The sequence below is a fragment of the Trachurus trachurus genome (genome assembly GCF_905171665.1).
Source record: "Trachurus trachurus genome assembly, chromosome: 6".
NCBI classification, from domain to species: domain Eukaryota; kingdom Metazoa; phylum Chordata; class Actinopteri; order Carangiformes; family Carangidae; genus Trachurus; species Trachurus trachurus.
This window is the reverse complement of record NC_139897.1, coordinates 23,297,414-23,315,615: the sequence shown is the minus strand read 5'-3', so window position 1 is coordinate 23,315,615 and position 18,202 is coordinate 23,297,414. Positions and strand designations below refer to the sequence as shown.

Genomic DNA, 18,202 nt, shown 5'->3' with positions numbered 1-18,202 from the left:
GTGGAAGTACACATGCAAGCATATTTACTTGCAAAAAGCATATGGCCATATGTAATGCACAAAACATGTGTCTCTCACTATAGTATAACTTTATGCACTTGAAGGTTTTACATTATAGTACTGGTGCTAAATCATGATATAAAACATGAGGGAATATTGCAGCATATGAACTTTTAGTCTATAATTTAACTGGAAAAGCTGAGAATTTGAAAGTGAAAAAAGATAACATGTTGGTGAGCTCAATTTGTCAGTAAAAGCTCAAGTCAAGAACAAGAGTTCAGCCACATTCACACAGGAATAAAAGTGTTCTATGATAAATTATTTCCTGTAAAAGCAAGTCAAAAACGTTGAAAAGGATGAATTCAACTTGGTGACCTCATCTAGGCATTTGTGGGGAAAAATGGATGTCAACTGACTACAGAAGTCGGTTGTAGGAAGGAAGATATTTTTTTCCCCCACACACATATTTATAAGAAAAGATTTTTCATTGCGTTTCTTCCTTCTTGCTTGTTTGTCCCTTGGGAGTAACCCTCCCAGGTGGTATGGCTCCTTTGGGTTACGCTCACATGACTCACCTTGAAGGGATTTATCATTATGCCCTGAAATCCTTGTGTGGTTTGAAACAAGGCCAAGTTAAGAAATGTGCCTGTATTTTTAAAACAATGCTTATAGAAGAAATTCTCCATGTTCCACAAGATGCACAACAAGGTCACCACCATCTAGTACATCTTTACTGGTAGCTTCAAGAGCCACCACGATGTGAAAAAAACAAAACAAAAAACTATTATTTCTTTTGCGTCAACGACTGGATGACATGACTGTTTGTGTGAGTTCAACTGCTTTACACTGTCTTTCAGCGCATTATTTTTGTTTTTCCTGAATTTAGTGTTTTGGTTGACTCACTGCTCTGCCAGTGTCGTTTTGGACTGCAGCAAACAACCGTGTTCAGCAGTGCTAAAGCCAGACAAAGTGACTAGAACATAGAGGAGCATTTATTTCCCTCAGGGGCTGGTAGAGATCAAAAACAGGGCTAAGAGTAGAGTCAATATTGGGCTTACATTCACCTGATGGCTAGAAAGATGACTCCAAAAGAACGACCGTGTGCTCTGTATCCGTTAGATGTGTAAACAGGAAATCTGTTCGCCATATTAACTTAAAAGATGATGGCGTCTCTGCTCCCGTGTGGCTGAAAAATCAGTTACTGCAGATTTATAATATTTTCCGAAGTTGCAGCTCGCTATGAAGCAGCAGGCAGCACTTCTTCTATTTAAGAGACATCTTGGCATCCCTGTCAGTTCATTACTTGTCCTTCAAATGTGATGACTGCATCTCTGTTAACGTGGCTCTGCTAACTGACAACAACTACTGTGAATATTGTTAATAACAATAAAAGATGTACAATGTCTGACCATCTAGTTATCTGAGATTTTTTGAGTGACACACTCACACAAAACAATCTACTAGCCCTCTGCTACTGATCAGGAAGTCTATAGAGACCTGAGAGGTTGTTACATTTATTTTAAATGATTGATTCATTCCTAGACAGATAACTGGGGCTGCACTGACACGTTGGCTAAGTAGACTATTTAGTACACAGATTCGCAGACATATGCAAAAACCAGTCTTCAGAGCTGCAGCCTTCATCTTATCACTGAGCTCAATTAGATCTGGCATCCGTGGCAACTAAAGTACCAAGGAGCTGTCAGACCGCAACATAGTGAAAATAAAATAAACTTCAGTTCATTTTGTTTTGCTCACTCTGGTTTATTCAACAAGGCTTTAATCCACTCAGGAAATAGCTCTATACGGAGAACTCGGGTTATAAAAACCTTTACTGGGTGTCTTTGAGATATATAGCATATCACAAAATACAGTATAATATAATTGCATTTAATATCAAATTAAATTCTATCAGCCCAAGTTGCAAGAAGGTCCCTCGTGGATGATATCAGATCAAGCCCAGTAATGTAAAATTAGTTTTTTTAAAATGTAGTGGTGCTGAGCCAGCAGAAGTCTGAGTTAACTTGTCTACTAAACAGAGTCAGGGCTAAAACTACTACAGAGAGTGATGATTCAGGTGTTTTTGGAGGTCTGGTCCTCAGTGGGGCCAAGCCAATAAGAGATTCTCCTGCTGGGGATTTGTCATATTTCTGATTCGCTCCCAGTGGGCTCATTTCCTCATTGGTACCCGACTACAAAAATGCACACAGATGCACACATGGACTTGTAAACCTCACATGCAGACACTTTGTGAGGTTGCATGTATGATTGGGAATGTGCAGATAGGCCAAAATTACACCAACGCATTCAGGAATCCACATTTCCATGCAAGGATGGAATGAAAGAGGCTATCACTTGGTATTTTTATTTGCATCGCTGCTATACAGTGAAATTTCCGACTATGTGATTCCGTCATTTCAGCCCTGTTATTGCACTGTCAAAACATCAATATACACTCTGTGTTTGACTGCATTATTCAAACAACATTCAACTGTGCACGTTTGTCAGCCTATTATCTCTCTCTCTATAGCCTGTAATGAAATGCTGGTGCTTACCAAATATATACCATTGCATAAGCAATAAATGTATTAGCAATTCATGATACAAGTTCAGCATAACGTTGACAACCACTCAAAATGTCTCCAAGGAAAGCTCTGCATGTGTGAGTGTGTGTGTGTGTGTGTGTGTGTGTGTGTGTGTGTGTGTGTGTGTGTGTGTGGTGTGTGTGTGTGTGTGTGTGTGTGTGTGTGTGCGCGCATGTGCGTGTTCTAACTCTGCCTGTGTGTTGACTGATCCCTCTTATCTGTGAAGCTCTGTTGGTGATTAAGGTTTGTGTCTGTTGGCTTTCTGAGTTAATGATGTGAGAACAAACATAGTGAGAGGCTTTACAGGTTTTTTGTCTTACAGCTTTCCATTTTACTTTCTGTCCTTTCTACTTTTAACCTGATGGCTCTGAACTACATCCACTAACTGTATTTCAACAACAAATCCCTACACTTAGAAAATGCTCCTTTTTGGCCATCTTATGCCTTTATTACATCAAAAATATAGGAAATTCAGGCAATGTACAGTATTAATGTCCATGTGGCACACACTCTTACCAATCAGCTATCAGGTTGCCTCATGAACAACTGAGTTTTCTCATTAAATTACGCTGTAACTATTGTATGTATGAATAGAAAATACCCTTAATGAGGTGTGTATTACTGTAAGAACTGGTTAAAAAAAAGAAAAAAAAAAGCTATTATTTCTGAGAGCAGAACACTACAGAATAGGTCAACCATAAAGCGCCATCATCAAAGAAAATATTGTGCAACAATGTTGCAGGTCCAGAAAATAAATCAACAACAGCAAGGAAAGCATTCACCAATGACAGTAAAATACAACCTGGCAGTTAAGAGCAGCAGACAGGCTCTCCAGGATGTGGACGCCTCCTCAATTCTCACCCAAGCAGCAAGTCATATATAACCATCGTATGGTGGATGACAGTCATTCACACCACAGCTGTACGTTGGCAGAATAAAAAAATATTTTTGACTCTGATTTACTCTGCTTAAAAAGACACGGCCCACACACCAATGGGCATATAAGGTTACACCAAAGTTATGTGAGGTTAGCAAAGTAGCTTTCCTAAAATAAATCATTAGTATTCTATCCCAATAAGGATGCAAATCTCACTTTAACAAAAACAACAGTTATAATACTCACTCTGAGAAGCAAAAAGGAGAAATGACTGTTGCCAATGACAAAGGCATATGAGAGAAAATGATTTACAGAAAAAAAAAAACACAGAGGTGAAGAATCTTGTCAGCAGCTCAGCCAAGCCACGCCTCAAAATGATTTATCTTATAACAGTGGACCATGAGATGTTAACACTGAGGTATGATTTGAAAGGATGACAGAGCAGCTCCTCTACCTCAGATAAGCTGAAAGTTGTCAAAAAAGAACATTGATAATTTATGACTCAGCTGTCAGTTTAGTCAGCACACTCACTGCACAACTAAAATTAATGCAGCTTAGCATGCAACCCTCCTTCATATTGTTTATAATGTTCTCTTTTTCTGCTTTAGAGAGGTGTTGATTCAACTTCATGGCCATTTTGGAGGATGCAATTTGCAGTGCAGCTGGACTGTTTTCAGTTACATAGGGAGGACTGTTATTTTGCCAACCATCATATCACTATAAAAGAGGTGGATAAAATCCAGTTTGTCAACCTGTTCACATTAGCTGTTAAGTTGCAAGCAAAACTTCAGCTGAAGAGATACCAAAATAGAAATGTCCACTTTTGGATATCTTCTTGTTACATGACAAACTGTCTGTTCCCCCTCTGATCAGTGTCATTCAGTTCAGCAGTTGTCTCACCAGAGACGACAAGACTAAGGACAGGGTGTGATAAGTGTTTTACAAGGGTTCCTACAACTATTGTGAGTATAGTCGATATTTTGCTGTCATAAGATTTTGTGTGCAGGAAAATTGGAGTAAAATTATGAATGCCCTGCACTTTTATAGAGTCTTTCTACCGTAACTGACGATGCACTTTAAAATCTTACCTCATCCATTCATCATTTAACAACAGACCTCACATCTTTGTGAGTAACTTGGAGGTCTGTTTCTTGTCTGAGGACAAGTGAAAATGAGGATTCACAAACCCTGCTATTGTTTGTTGATCTGCTGCATATGAGCTACAGCCATCCGGACATAGAATTTTGCAATCACTTTATTTATCTATTATTTACCTTTGTTTTACTTATTTTATCAATTTGTGTTTATTTTGTTGAATTTTGTAATATATCTACTGTGCAGGTTGTAGATACCTTATATGTTTAGATTGCTATCCATCATGCAGTACCATCTGGGACACATCCCAAATTCATTCTGTAGCATGACAGTGACCTCAAACATAGAGCCAGAATTGAAAACAAGGAGGCGTGAAACACAGGCCTGATCTGAATACCACAGTCAGTCTGGGAAAACACGAAGAGTCAAAGGACACAGGCAGCGTAAATCCACAGAAGGACTGTGGCAAGAAGCTTGGAATAAGTATTCTGAAATAAAATATGTGAAGTGAGAATCTGTGCTGATTCAAAGTGAATGTGGATTTTCTTACCAATGTTCACTTATGAATAAAAAGGCTTTATTAAAGCATTATTACTTGAATTTTGTACTTGTCCTTTGCAGGTCACTGTATTTCTCAAGAAGTGCTGTTATCACATTCAACTGTGATGCAGTGTTTGATAAATAAAGCATTATAGTTCACTTAAATATGAATTAAATGCAATATTCATTATGTTCAGCCTTACAAGATGCGGGTCCTCAAGGTGAATGTGTTTGCCAGGCTAACATTGTCATTAAAAGTTAGTCACAAATGAGAGTGTTGTTAAAAATACACAAAGATCTCATGTAGGCCACAACATCTGCTGAAATACCTCTGCAAGACAATGTGAATGGTAAAACTGCATCCAGACGTTAAGTGCTTTCATTAAACACGTTGGTGTATGGTGTTTAAGTAAACTTATTGCTTTAACAGTGTGAAATGTGACTCTGAATGCAACATCTCAACTGAACATAAAAAAAAATCCCACCTGATTCAGCCAGTGTAAATGTCATCAACACAACCTCACTACACCCAGGATCAAAAGATATCTCGAGTGTAGCAATCATAGTGTGTGATCCTGCTGTCCACCTAAATCCAATAATAGCCCTGTTCTCTTCAGAGTGCTTCAATATAACAGTGTCACTAACCTGTAGGGGATCCTTCGAGCACCTCTCCTGCATAACGTGTCTCTTTGAAGATAGGCCGGTTGTCATTCTGGTCGATGACAGTGATCACTAGCGAAGTAGGTCCATCCAGGATGTTTCCAGCAAAGTCTGTGGTTGACACTTCCAGCTGTGTGGATGAAAAGATAAGGGAGTTTATTTTCAAATATGAAGCTGGTCTTCAGATCTCTGATCTCATTTTGGTCACCTAAAAGTGTGGTTCAAATTCTGTGCTGTTGCACACCCTGAAATGGATGTAAAGTGCCTGTCTTGTCATTATCTGTTTTACTTTGGCCTTGGTGTCTCTCACTCTCCATCTGTCACAGATTTCTCAGACTCCAGAGCTCCATCCGTCTGCACCAACCACCACCTGCATCAACCCCCTTTCCTCTGCTCCTAAACCAGCCTGCCCTCCAGAAGCCGCCTTCATCAGCTCTTCCTTGACTGAATAATCCCCATTTATTCCATATTCTATATTGTAAACTGTTTTCTTGTTTGTAAAAATGGGTTATACAAATAAACTTGTCATGCCTTGCCTAAGAGTTTAGTATACATTGTGATGCTTTAACATTTATTGTTTAAGATGAGATTTGTTATTGCCAAGTACTATAAGAACAATAAGGAGGTTAACAGCTCATTAGAGTAAAAGAAAAGCAGACACAGAAATAGAAGCAAAACAAGAGTTAACATTGGTGTTGGTTTCCATCAATGGTGACAGCTCTTGTCAAGGGAAGAAGTGTGATCCTGAGCTCACAATGTTTCTTTTAGACTAGTAAGTAAACAGATGTTTAAGTTAAGTTTGCCATTAAGTGTTTGCATAAACATTTGTTAAACTCGCAACTTACAGCACCTTTAAACTTGGCAGGTCTCTGAATATCTATATGTCTCCTGGTTCCATAAAGCCTGTTTATATTAGTCATCCACCACCTCCTCCTCCATCTCATCTGCTCCACTACACAGTGATTCTAAATGTGTGGCCCATGCCACATATTTATGCATTATTCTTCTTTATACTCTGCAGCATTGCTACTTATCCCCCCTGATTCACCTAAGGGACCAAGCCAGTTTATACAACATCCATTCATTAAACAAGCAGCTATTAATCCTGGGTCAGTCCTGTATAGTTTAGCCAAACTCTTGCTCTGCTTGAAGTTTTTCTTTTGTTTGTTTTACACCCAGCAACACTTTATGATAATAAGGTGGAAGATAATAATTATTCATTAAAATAATAGTTAAAGCAGAAGTAAGTGATATATTTGTGTTATTATAAGTCTTAAATAGTTAGCCTATATCTTCCGACAGCAATCACTTACATAGAGTGTTTGGACTGAAACACGGGTCTCTCAGTCCCTCTGCTCTGCTCTGAGCCGAAGAGAAAACATTTATCGTATCCTACAGTTTTTATCCAATGAGGAGAGAGAACGGCATGCAGGGCTGTGTGTGCAGCCAAGGAACGCCGTGAATGTGGTGACGTAGCGACGTGGACTGTTATGGTGCGTTCAAGGAAACTCGTATTTTTCCGACCGTGAAGTGGTACCAGTTCGATCTGGTACGAGTTCACCGGTCGGAAGTTACGAGTGGCCGTTATAGTGACTTTCACCGGTAAAACAGGTCGGAAAAACACGAGTGGGTTGCCTGAAACGCTACAAAGTCGTAAGTTGTGACTTGAAGCTGTAATTTACGATTTCAAAAGCCGGCCTGGAACGCAGCATTAGCGAAAACGACCGGACCACTTACTTCTGCTTTAATAAGTTAAAAAAAAATACATACAGTAGGACATTCTTTTGTGTGCCAGACAGCAAATAAGTAAAGGTGCAACACTCATTTCTCTAGCACAGTTTGAGTGTACTCCTCTGCAGTGACAACTTCCAGCTGCCTTGATTTCAAGGTGATAAAGATGAATGTCATTTTGGCAGAAGTGATGGCTGATTCACTCTTCTTTAATTTTAAAGGGCAGTGGTGTTTAAGGGATGTTTTCAGAGACTGACAGCTTTTTGAATCAAATGAATTGCTGATGTATTTAAATGATGTGATGTTTATGCACCTAATGGTTTGATAATTGTGGGTGCTATATAAAACATGCTAAAGCTTAAGTCATGTTAAATGCTCTTCGAGACTGTACTTGACTGTACTAAATGTAATGTACTACACTAGCATACTCCAGATGAGATACCAACACAGACAGATATGTCTTCCTGGAAATGCCAGTAGATATCTAAGCCCACTATGTTGGTGAAGTATATGTAAAGATGGATGTTCTCTATATGAACTGTCTCTTACCAGCTGCATCATTCATCTACTGTATTGTTATGAACAGGCTAACAATAGTAGCTCTAGTTATATTTTTCTTGTGTTCAGACAATTGAAATCAAGAGTGATGTTACCTGCTTGACAGTTTCGACTGTGACTCCAGTCTTCCTCAGAAGCGTCATCCGACGTGTTACTGACGTGTCATATGACACGTCAGTAACACGTCGGATGACGCTTCTGAGGAAGACTGGAGTCACAGTCGAAACTGTCAAGCAGGTAACATCACTCTTGATTTCAATTGTCTGAACACAAGAAAAATATAACTAATATATTTGAGAAGACAAAATGAACACAATTAATCTAATAGTAGCTCTAATATTGTGCTAGCACAATAACAGGCAAACAGATTAAAAAAAGAAACTGTTTTGAGTTTAACACAACTTCTCTCTTATACACACTCACATAAAAAAACACACCTCTTCTGCACTTGTTTTTGACAAGCACCATTTATCAGCAGAGAGTAGGTGATCATATGTTAAAACCCACTGTTCAAACTGCAAAAGAGTATGAGTATTCACATTTTCTAACCGTATTCATAAATAGCAGTATCATTTTGGCCATCTTATGCCTTTATTACATCAAAAATATAGGAAATCCAGGCAGTGTACAGTATTCATGTCCATGTGGCACACACTCTTACCAATCAGCCATCAGGTTGCCTCATAACCTCATTAAATTACGCTGTAACTATGGTATGTATGAATAGGAAATACCCTTTAGGAGGTGTATTAAGAACTGGTAAAAAAAAAAAAACAATTATTTTGGATTATCACAAAAAATAAAGCCTTAGTTGAGAAAAGAAGTTGCTTTTAGTATGTTTATTAGAAAAGGTTTCTTAGCAGTGGTTTAATCGGATGATACAATGACGTCTTGGAAAGAATGAGATCATGGTTTTTATTAAACATAATTGGGTATAATTGATTAACAAAGGTCACAGACCTGTAAACTTAACACACCAAAAGTGAGGGCTGGTGCAAGCGCCTGGACAAAGAGATTGTCACAGATTTAGGATAGGTTTGATATGATCTCAACTTGTCTGCTACTTGAAATCCTATCTACAGAAGGGACTGTACCATATGAAGTCAGTGATCTGTATCCTATAAAGATACCATATGTAATGACATTACCTCCATTTCAATCTAATCTAAAAATTTGTGGCTAAAGACATCACTTCACTTCCTTTATTAGCGCTGGAGCAGGGCCGTGAGATTCATCAGAGAGAGAGAGAGAGAGAAAGAGAGAGCAAGAGAGGTTCCTCCTTTATCTGTACGATCACATTACCAGCCTTTCCTCTTCCTATCAGTAATGCATGACATCACATAACCTCTCTATCACATGGGTCATCCCACTCCTCTCCCTCTATCTCACTCCTCTGTCTTCCTCCTCCTTTGTCCTCCTATCTCTCCATCACCATGTAGCCGGGAGCGTCGTGTAATGGCAGTAATGGCACAGATGCAGCTGAAGTATTTAGGTGTTAGGCACCTAATGGTTTCATATATCATATCATCCGCCTTCTCCCTCTTTCTCTCTGCCTTGAAAATATACCATGAGAAGCTTTTCCTGACAGGGACCATACACCCGTCTGTCTCTGTCCCACAGAACTGCTGACTCTGTAATGATTCTCTCAACCCAACATGTATTTCCATCCTATCCACTGAATAGCTCACACACACTAAGAGGCATACAGTAGAATATGGCTGAAACAAGCAGACAGGGATCTGCATGGAAAAAGCCGGAAGCAAATGTACGCATGACTTCACTCACTCACACACACACATTAATGCATGCACACAGTCTAGCTTTCTCTTCTCAGCATGTCTGAGCAGTAATGAGAACATTAGCAGTGAGGTGCCGAGCATCACATTATTTGAATGGAAGATCACCCCCAACAACACAGCGATAACCTGTTTGGCAGTCAGAGGGAATACATAATCAAACAAGCATCAGCTCATATCAAAGAAAAATGATGTGATGTTTCAAATACAGCCTTGAACCGCTTTGACTTGCTTGACTTTCTCTGAGCCATGTAGCTATGTGTAACATGTAAACGTCTTAGCCATGCTACATTACCATTGCATATACACCACATGTTAAACTAGGTGCTGAGTAGTTGGTGTATTCATACTTGTCTATTCATCATCAGTTTTACCAGTGTTTAAAAAAAAAGTATCCTGACTCCACTTACAGAAACATAGAGTACCAAAACTGAAATTGCGCCTCTGAGTACTACAACTTTACGCCAGTGGTGATAAATGACCATCACAGATTCTTTTATACCTCGTCTCAAAACCATAATCGCTGACAAAGAGCAGTTTTTGCACCCTGCAGGCCTTGGCTTAGTGTATGTGAAATACGAAGTCTTGGCAACAGTAGGAATATTTATCAAAAAGAATTTGGTAAAAGCAGCATAACCTCTTTCAGTCTGCGCTCCTCTTGCCACAGCTCCAACTCTAGGTGCTACAGTAGTTTTTCCTCTGACGGCTCATTTTGTATTTGTAGATAAAAAAAAATCCTCACTCGTCCCCAGTGGTTGGACACTTTGCTAGAATCCTCACCTACGTGCCCTTCCCTCTACAGTTAAAATACTTTGCATAATGAAAGATACGGAATAGGAATTTGTCTTCACATGGCAGTCAGAAAAATGGTGAAAGGAAGTGTTTGGTTTTCAGTTCATACTTTCACTATCAGGGCACCATCTATTAGTATGTTGGAGCATCAGAAATAAGGTCTTCTGAGACCCAATCAGCCTCCAGCATATACTGTAGTGCCATGTATAAGTTATACAGCACATAGAGCGCACTCCACCGTCATCAGTCATTCCCTCCTCTAGGGAACTGTCAACTCCTAAGAATGTATCAGTCCAAGATAAATAAGAGAGAGCTCTCGCTTGAATATGAAAAAATATATAAAACATATTTCTTACTTGTTTGGATGTACACTGCACTTTAAATGTAATTAATTCTATGTTATTGACTCTTTCTGAATCAATGTGCAAAGAAAATCACCCATTACCTTCCAAAAGAGCAACCAATCATGATGACACGGACTGTATATGTATGTGTGTGTGTGTGTGTGTGGTTGGTGAGGGAAGTTTAAGTCAGACCCAAGGCACTGGATTCCTCTCACGGCTCATCACTTGCCTGTTAACAAAATGAGGGGGCTATTTTGTCTCATCATGGATCATAGCGAAATATTTTCTCAAGTTGAAAATTAGCATCTATGTGTGCAAGAAGGGCCACTGATTTCATTTGGAGGGAAAATTACTTATTAAAGGCAGGGAGAATTGGAGAAGATGGGCCCGGCTAGTGCCAGATCAGTCACAGAGGAGGTGAGAAACTCTGTGACCGCTGCCTCTGTGTCTATCAGCTGACGTCGCCCCAACTTCACAGTGAGAACCTGTGATTATAAGACATATTATCTGTTAAAATTACAGTACTGTGGATACATCTCTCCTGCAGTTTCCTTCTTTTCATTTTCAGTTTTTTAGAGACTGTGTCAGATGAGCCTCAGTAGGGATATTTTAGCTCCATCATTATCACACCAGGACCTTGACTCTTCTCTGTAAGCAAGATGTGTCCATTTGTTTTGAGGTCAGCCCTCTTTTTAAATAATGGCTGCGCTTATTTCTTATTCAAGTGTTCATCATATCATTATTTCCCATAAATGGAGCACAGTTAATTTGATCCAAATGGATGCTATATGATGAATATCTTCTATTTATCCTGCCGTCACTGCAGGATTCCCTCATCAATGTAAAGGCTGCAATTGACGAGGACCATTTACTTGTATACAGAAGTACCAAACATAACATATTATCTCTTTAAAAAAAAAAAAAAAAACACAACCTTCCTCTTCAGAGCTATCAACCACACACTCCCCTCCATTTATAAGAGACACATACAGTACACATGCAGACACACAAAACTAGAGACAATGTGTGTAGTTGTGACTTACAGTAACCGGTCAAGAGCAAATAAGTGTAACTACACTTGATTCCAAAATCAAGTGGCTTGTTTCAATTAAAATATCAAATACTGAGTTTCTCTCTTTGCCTTTCCTCTCCCCCGTCTCCAAGGATACCTCCTGGCATTTAGTTTTGAAAGGATTTTGTGTCAATATTAGAAGCTAAGTTGATTACAGGGGTTTGATATAGGCAGTCAATTGGACACTTGGCTCATTGTGGCAGAAGAGGAGGAAAAGGTAGCTGCGCTGGGGAAGCTCTATCATAGCCTTAAAAACAGACAAGAATGAGAAGAATAAAAAGGGAAGTGGTGAAAAGAGGCAGAGTCATGCATATGGAAGCGCCTCCGTTTCCTTCCACCACCACTGCCTCATTTCACATTCACTCAGCATTCATCTCCTCCTGAGCCATTCAAGTAGTCCTCCCTTTCCAAGGGAGATGAATTCAAAGGGGCTCTGCCTGCCTGCCGTTTTCTTAAGATCCCAGTGAAACTGCTCCGTGGTAGCTTCAAGGTGAATGGTACCCAGTACCTCCCAAATACTCCTGTGGCTCAGCCTTTATCAGCAGGCTGCGCTCCACCCTGCAGAACCCCGGTCCTGCTACGACACAGTTCAGACAGTCCCCAGGAGGGAGAGCTTTCACCCTCCCTTAAACTCTACTCGGTGCTCTCACATGCACACAGCAAGGGGGGGCATAATCTGATCACTGCAGTACTCGCTAATCTGTTTTACAGTGCAGCTCCAGCAAGATGAGATTGACCGGTCAGATCAAGTAGCTAGAAACAGAAGAACCGGAAGGAGGGGAGGACACATCATAGATCTGTATCTGAACAGTAACATTTCTGCCTCATGATGGCAGGGGGAATGGAAAGTTACAGTAGCAGTGCCACATAAGAAACTCAAACAGAGATCATGACGGAAAGAATATTAAATCGGAAATGGTTTTGTGTTTAAAACAAAGTCTCTTTGTACAGTATCTTTTCATTGAGTAAAAGTCAAAGACAAACATCACAGACAAATAACTTGTTCTATTATGTAACATTATGAAAAACATTTCAGTTTCCTTTTCAGTTTTTAGCTTCTCACAGTAAGAGCAGAGAGATGTGTTTTTTTTCTCCCCCATTTTCCCACAAGAGTTTCACTTTTTCCTCAGTTCTGCTCAAAGCTTAGACCTTAAGGCATCAGCGTCTCTTAGAAAAGCCTACCGGGAGAAGAGGATGTTAATCCACCAGTCCTGTACACATCTGCTGCATCTACCTTCAAAAGCTTGAATAATTCTATACCGATGAAATTAAGCCATGGGAGCAGGCCATCAGGAAGGAGGCACAGCTGCCAAGTGTGTTTCATGCTCTCACCATGGCTCCACAGTGAAAGACACAGGAGCACCAACTGGGAATGGGTGAGAGTTTTCTGCAGACGAGTACAGTATATTTTTCTGCAGAGTGAAACCACAACTTTATGCCATCAAAGCCAAAACACTTGAATCAAAAACTTCCCCTAAGCCTGAATTATTCGATTTGGGCTTCCTGGAGACACTTTTTAACCACTCTAGTTGAGTTACTCTGGGGATGGTAATATTGGTTCACTGTTTTTGGCTCAGACTGAAATACCTCTGCAACAACTACTACTGGATGAACTGCGATAAAATTTGAGCAGATATCAATTGTGCCAACTGCCAAGAGAATATATAACTTACTTCTCGGTGCAACAGCATGTGATCTGTCTACAGCAGGGATTAATACAATGGAAAAAGGCAAAGTGGAACTGGAGCAGGTAGTGTTTGCAATGCACAGCACCAAACTCTGATCACCTTGAGAGGTGGTCTCAGTTTGATCAGTTGCACATATGTGCTAAGCCTGAGCCATCTCGTGAATCTAACAAGACCAAGGCCAGCCTGGAATGAACATGAACAACTTCACCTCCAATAATCAAAGGGAATAAATATAATAATAGTCATAAAATAAGGTTCAAAAGGCACTTCTCAAAAGAGATCTTAGTAATCAGTCCTAAATCTTTAAATGTGTTTATCATATCAGTCTACTAATCCATATGATTAGCTATATGAACATTTTAGCAAACGTGATTTATTAGAACAAAAAATAATACAATGCTCTTTAGGAAACTGCTTGCTCTTGGAATATTGGATTGTGTTGTGTGTGGATTTCTTTTTTTGTCTCTTTTCCCAGAATCATTGATCTGAAATGTTCCTCATTACATCAAAAGAAAAGAGCCCCTTGGAATGTCAAAGAAGATATAAATAGATGGTCTTTGGAGGGGGAGAGATTGAACTAAAGATGGAAGGTGAAAAAAGAGTGGGGGAGTTAAAAGTATAGAAAAGATAGAAAATGATAAGAAAGATCTTTCATTCAGCTGGCTGTCTGGCAAGATAAAAAATAATCCTACTTCTGAAAGGTGTTGAAAGAGTCACAAAGGCTCTCCCTGGTGTATCATGGTACAAAATAGCCCCCCCACTCCCTCCTTTCCAGAGGTTTAATTCAATCTCCTTTTGTCTGGCACTGAAGGTACTGTTTGGAAGGCCGTTGGAAAACGAGGCTCATCTGTCTGCTACAACCTTCGCCACTTCTTATAATGTTTCATATTTGTCCCTAACAGGAAGCCAATACATGGTTCACTTCAGACCAAAGTAAAACACCAGTAGGGCAGCTGTGTGCCATGATTGTATTCCTTTTTAAATAAATACATGGTCAGCATCTACTGAACTTCTACAGGAAGGTGAGGGAAACACAGCTAAGCGTGTAGTGGAGTGAGGTCCTTTTGAATTATTTACAACCTGGTTTATTATATATAATCTATATGTCACAGTGCACATAATGTTTTGTGGTGTGCTTTCTGTGCACCTGAATATGGGCTTATTAATCGGTCTAATAAAAATCATAGGGTTTCAAAGTTTTATAGTTACACCAGAGACATCTTAAGCCTGCATCAGGGCCGGCCCACACATGCTGTAATAGACCATATTATCTTTAATACCCCTGATGAAAATCTGATCTTTTCTTTACTGTACTTTCTCTTTAGCTTGCTTCTGCGGCAAAGTGGCCAAGTCTCCACATAGTCTGAACATTTCACGTATGTGAGCAGGAAATTACAGTGTCTGAATTACGGTGTCAGGAAAGAAAACGATTTTGGTGCCCATGCAGGGCTGACTGAAATCTTACAGCAAAACATATGGATTCACAAAGCTTCAACAATGATGAATTGGTTACTGAATTCTTTAGCTCTTTTTCTTGTGAAGAGAAGGATGAAAGAGCAACATATGGTTGTCCATGTCCAAAGGGCATTTTTCTGATCTGATGCCTCCATCAGCACAAAGACTTTGTCACTGATGATAGTTATATTATGTCTAGATGGTTTAGTCACAACAACAACTAGTTAAGACAAAATTTACTGGCAACAAGTCTTATCAGCTGTCATTACTTACACTGAAAGGGAAATTACACTGAAAGGGGAATTGCCATTTTTTACAATCTGGACCTTATTTCTAGCATAAAATACGATCATTTACTCACCCAGATAACTTTGGTGTGATTACAAGTCATTCCGACAGAATTAGATCCAGCCGAGAGCCGCGTATATCCATATAATGTGAGTCTACAGGGCAGCGGAATGCAGCGCTAAATAACACACAATTTATCTGCAGCGAAACTCGTTCATTTCACCAATATTTTGTTATGATGACACGCAGAAATGAACCATATTAGCAGTAGCAACTTTCAAGTAAACAAGCCGTGCAGCGCTCAGAGATTACATCATCCAGGTCAGGGGTTAGTACTGTACTGTAGGTCAACCTACAGACACCGGATGTTGATAACAGGTAACCCTGGACTCAGAGGGGAATAGCACTAGCCTATCATAACAAAATATTGGTGAAATGAACGGGTTTTGCGGCAGATAATGTGTTATTTAGAGGCGCATTGCGTGCCCTGTGTTCTCGCATTATAGGGATATACGCAGCTCTCGGCTGGATCTAATTTTGTCAGAACGATTTGTAATGACACCAAAGTTATCTGGGTGAGTAAATGATCGTATTTTATCCTAGAAATAAGGTCCAAATGGTAAAAAAAAAACAGCAATTCCCCTTTAATTCATCCTGTGTGCCAGAATAGACATTGCTGTAGAATTCTGTAGCAGACTGAATAATTCAATTTGGTCATATTGGCATTTAAGGAAAGATTAAGATAAAATTTCAATGCAACTCACTTGAACTTGACTTTCAGCTGACATCGGAGTGAGTAAATAATAAATGTGTTTTGTTTTTTAGATGGCCCATCATTCTCGTACATGACTTTGTCTCTTCTTAGCATTATTAACTTGTGTGCCTCCCTCAGGATGAATTTTAACAATCTACCAAACCATTACAGACCATTTCCAGTCTTTTGTGGTCAATGTCAGCCATTTTGGAAGATAACATTGGGTGGTGTTTCTGTTTCCAGTCTCTACAGTTGAAAGTGGAGCTGCCTTGTTACAAAAGCAGAGTGCATTAGGGGCTGTGCCATGTGCCACAGCAGGCGGCGGACAGGCTGAATTAGCCCCAGTAATGCCTTAGGCTGAGCAACAGGGCGCTCACTGTTTAATCAGGTTATCTGGGAGCAGGGGCACAGCGGTATGTCTGCAAGGGTTTAAGGGGGTTTCTAGAAGGACAGCAGGAGAGTGACACAACCCTCAGAGTTCAATGATCCTGACCTGGAGGAAGGCTTTAGAACAGGAAAAATGTTTAAAAGTTTTAGGAAAATCTCTTTGAACTGCAGTGCAAAAAGAGCTTCAAAGAAAGTTTCGTCTTCTCGTTCATTTTATTTGAAGTTTGCTTACATCAAAAAATGTATTTAAATGAGTAAAATAAGTAGCTGTCTGATAAATCACATGGCAAATGTAAAAGGGCATACCATTCTCTGTGTCTGTGACATAGGAAGAGAGTGTCGCAAACATAGTTAAGGAGACAATGTATGTGGAATAACAAATTATGGACCTCAGGCATTATCAGCGGAGTGCAATGATGTGTGACCCCGCTGCCTTAGAGTATTGTGGTTATATTTCTTAAAGGTAGCAGCCATTATGGTGGCGAGAGGATATTTTTGCTCAGGTGGTGGCGGTGCTGTCGGCGTGTGTACATGTGTGAGTGTGTGTCCTTTATCTTTTGCCCACATACAGGGACTAAGTGCACATCAGGCCTGTTTTCCTGTGTGCAGGGCAGCGTATCCTGCTCTCCAAAGCCCAGGAAATTACAGTCCAGCCAAGCAGAAAACAGGAGTGGGAATTGGACAACGGGCTTCACCTGTCTTAGGCCTCAGGCTCATAACGTTACACCTACCGTAAACGACACAACATTATGTTGCTATATGAAACAATCGTATATGGCTGTTTAGTGTGTAGATACTATATTGTATGGGCTGATTAAAGTTTATGTGGAAATCTATTTTATCTCTTGTTTTCACTTCCACATGCTGCGTCTCTCTTTTATAGTCACATGGTTTATGAAATAAATCGTAATTAGCAGCACTCTTACAAACAACGAATCCTCATTCCATATAGAGACTAGGGTTGGGTGGTATCCAAATGTTGATACTGTTAAACCTCCTCCATATTTTACTACGGTATAGGGTGGCCAATGAAAAATCATGTCGTAGGCTACAGCCAGATTGGAGTCACCAAAATGTAGTTCGGAAAGGGGAAAGCCTACACAAACACCACACAGGAATACTGAAACAATAACAAAACATGTACATTAGCACCATTAACAATTTTTATTAACAACAAATAGCTTATAACAAAATGTGGATGGCGCTGCTAAAAAAAAAAGTGTGGCGCTGTTCCTCTCTCTTCAGCCTAGTGTTTGGCTGGACTCTGTATTTATAAAATGAATTCAACATAAGATCTAACTAACTGTCATCGGAGCGTGATTAGCTGATCACAACAGATGTGGCGCTGCACAGCTGTAGCAGCGTTTATAACATCGGAAAAAAAATGTCAGCACAAGCCTACAAGACACACTTGATAACTATTGCAACATAGTGCTTCAAATCTACCCAAGGTTTTTGCAGAAGTTGTTTTTTCTTGAGGACCAACTCACTATACGCACGACTTGCCATCTTTTCCTCTCTCACTTCTCTGAGCTGTCAAGTGACAACGTCATATCCATCAACTTTATCAAACATCTCCC

At 39.8% G+C, this 18,202-nt stretch overlaps 1 protein-coding gene across 1 annotated transcript in view; it reads right to left on the bottom strand.

The window, feature by feature from the left end:
• The window catches only part of cdh13 (cadherin 13, H-cadherin (heart)), a 306,474-nt gene that overhangs the window by 137,773 nt on the left and 150,499 nt on the right, over positions 1-18,202 (bottom strand). Inside the window, exon 6 of the mRNA XM_083974351.1 lies at positions 5,743-5,887. Within this exon, the coding sequence (XP_083830477.1) occupies positions 5,743-5,887 (145 nt within the window). The remainder of the gene's footprint in view (positions 1-5,742; positions 5,888-18,202) is intronic.